This window comes from Centruroides sculpturatus, unplaced genomic scaffold (genome assembly GCF_000671375.1).
Source record: "Centruroides sculpturatus isolate CEXI.00-Female unplaced genomic scaffold, Cexi_2.0 scaffold1287, whole genome shotgun sequence".
Classification (NCBI taxonomy): domain Eukaryota; kingdom Metazoa; phylum Arthropoda; class Arachnida; order Scorpiones; family Buthidae; genus Centruroides; species Centruroides sculpturatus.
This window is the reverse complement of record NW_019385708.1, coordinates 92,211-94,731: the sequence shown is the minus strand read 5'-3', so window position 1 is coordinate 94,731 and position 2,521 is coordinate 92,211. Positions and strand designations below refer to the sequence as shown.

At 33.9% G+C, this 2,521-nt stretch overlaps 1 protein-coding gene across 1 annotated transcript; it reads left to right on the top strand.

Annotated features, from left to right (window-relative positions):
• Window positions 1-444: 444 nt before the first annotated feature.
• LOC111641388 lies at window positions 445-1,421 on the top strand. Its single transcript, XM_023387544.1, has 2 exons — window positions 445-718; window positions 829-1,421. The coding sequence occupies exons 1-2, from the start codon at window positions 445-447 to the stop codon at window positions 1,419-1,421; spliced, it is 867 nt and encodes a 288-aa protein (XP_023243312.1).
• Window positions 1,422-2,521: the final 1,100 nt, after the last annotated feature.

The following is a 2,521-nucleotide window of genomic DNA, read 5'->3' as shown; positions in this document are numbered from 1 at the left end:
CGACCCAAAAAATATAAAATAAAGATATATACGAATTTGAAAAAACAATAATGGTGTACTACCACAGTTCACTCTTGTGTAACAATGGAAATGAGACAACTGAATACAATGAAAAGCGACAACACTACACTAGTTCACAGTAGTGTACTCTCGCTGCATCAGAAGTGACACAAAGCGCAACTCATGAAACCTATAACACAAAGCGAGCCATTTTCAAACTCTCGCAAATTATTTTCAATATTTTGCATTAAAATCTTGCGACCCCAAGATTTCGCTAAGAGACCTCAAATTGGGTCACGACCCATAGTTTAAGAAGCCCTGCTTTATGATTAATTAATTGTCTGATATTTTTTTTATCAATCATTACATTTGCGTGATACACACTCCCAAGTAACAACTGTAGAAAAGGAAATAGAAGAACACTCCACATCTGAAACAGCAACTATGCAGCATCCTGAGCTGTTATATGTCAATAAAATCTCTTCTTTGCAGTCTGAATTGTTAAAAGTCAAAGAGGATTTATATCGGTGCAGAAAGCAAAAGATGATCTATAGGAAGAAACTGAAAACTCTTCAAACAGAAAATCTCAAGCTTCATCAAAAAAATACTGAACTTAAAATAAGACAGTTGTTGGCTGATAAACTTGATTCCTTACTACCGAGACAGAAACTTGTAATAGAGCACATGCTAAAAGCATGCCATATAAAGAGCAAAAAGGGTATGAGATATGACATTAATTGGTTACTTGACTGTTTGCTTTTAAAAATTAGGTCGCCATCTGTCCATGAATTTTTGAGAAATAATGATCACTTGCCTTTACCCTGTCAGTCCACCTGCATCAATATATCAGAGGCATTAATGCCAAATTTGGATTTGATGAAGATCTTTTTGTTATTTTAAAGACAAAATTGGAGACTATTCCACAAACAGAATGCCAGGGAGTTTTAATTTTTGATGAAATCACACTTCAAAAACATATAGAACTTTCAAATGCTACCAGTGAAATGATTGGACTTGTTAATTGTGGTGACAATTCTGAATTGCCACAGAGTGAATTTACAGCAGGTGATCATGGCCTAGTGTTTATGTTCAGACCTCACTTTGCTAGTTGGGTACAATGTATTGGCACATTCTGTTCAAAAAGCTCTGTCCCAGGTTCTACTGTTGCAAAACTTATTTTGCAAGCAATTATTCATTTAGAACAGTGTGGTGCGATAGTCAATGCAATAGTTTGTGATGGTGCCAGCACAAACAAAGCAGCTTTAAAAGCTTTAGGAATTTGTGCAGACACAAATAATATACAATGCTCATTTACAAACCCTGCTGCAGATAGACAAGTACTGGCTATTATTGATGTACCACATATTTTAAAATGTATGCGAAACAATCTTTTGAAAAGTAGATACTTTCGGGTAAACTAAGAAAATAAAGTGTTTTCACCTAATTTATAATATAAGCCATTGCATTATTCTGCATTTTTACTTCTGGTTTCCTTAAGGAAGGATAGAATTGTAGCATTTTAAAGCAGTTGTTGATGAAGATTCCAAATTACCAAAGGGATTAAAGGCATGTCCCAAAGTGACAGAAATACATGTTAATCCCAATAACTTCCAGAGAATGAGTGTATTGCTGGCAGCTCAAGTAACACTTTTTTTACATATATAATCTTGACTTGATAAGAATACTTTTATTTATCTCATTTATTTGTAGTTATTTAGTAATACTTTTTCTGATGCTACGCTGTTTTCAGTGATGACATTCGAAATATTTAACAAAGGGTTCGCTAACAGAAAATTTTTCCTTAACAATTTTTTTTTCGCTCAAATGGTGCATCGGAAGCCTCTAGTTTAGTAGTGTTACAGAGTATAATACGTATATTTTAATATTTTTAAAAGAATCAAACCATTGAGAAATGTTACATGTGTTTAACAAGGTTCTGAAAACTTTGAAAATGTTAACAACGGGTTCGGCCGAACCTGTGCGAACCCGCTGAATATCACCACTGGCTGTTTTATAAACAGCATGAGGCTGCTATCCTAAATAATGCGGATGTTACAATGAGTTTCATATGTCACATCAATGCTCTTTTTGATGCTTTAAATCGTAGATTGCCACAGGAAGGAATCAGACATGATTCAAATGATCTCAAGGTAATAGTAATTATTCACTAGGAAAAACTATAAATGTTTTAATTAACAACTTTTTTAAAATAGGTTATTGAAGACTCTCTAGAATGGTTAAATAGATGGAAAGCATTCAGATTACAGATTAGAAGCACTGATCAAAAAGGATTTTTGAGCCACAAAACAGCAGAAAATCTACGCTCGACGCTGACTAGTATCTTAGCACTCGTCAAACAATTGCTTCCAAACTCATATTATATCCTGACAGCTCACTTTAATCAGGACCCATTAGAGGTAAAACTGACTTAGTGTAATGATTATATAATCTTGTTTTAAACTCTTAACTTATGTTTTCTTTTCAATTAGCGTTTCTTTGGAATGATAAGACAAGGAAGTGG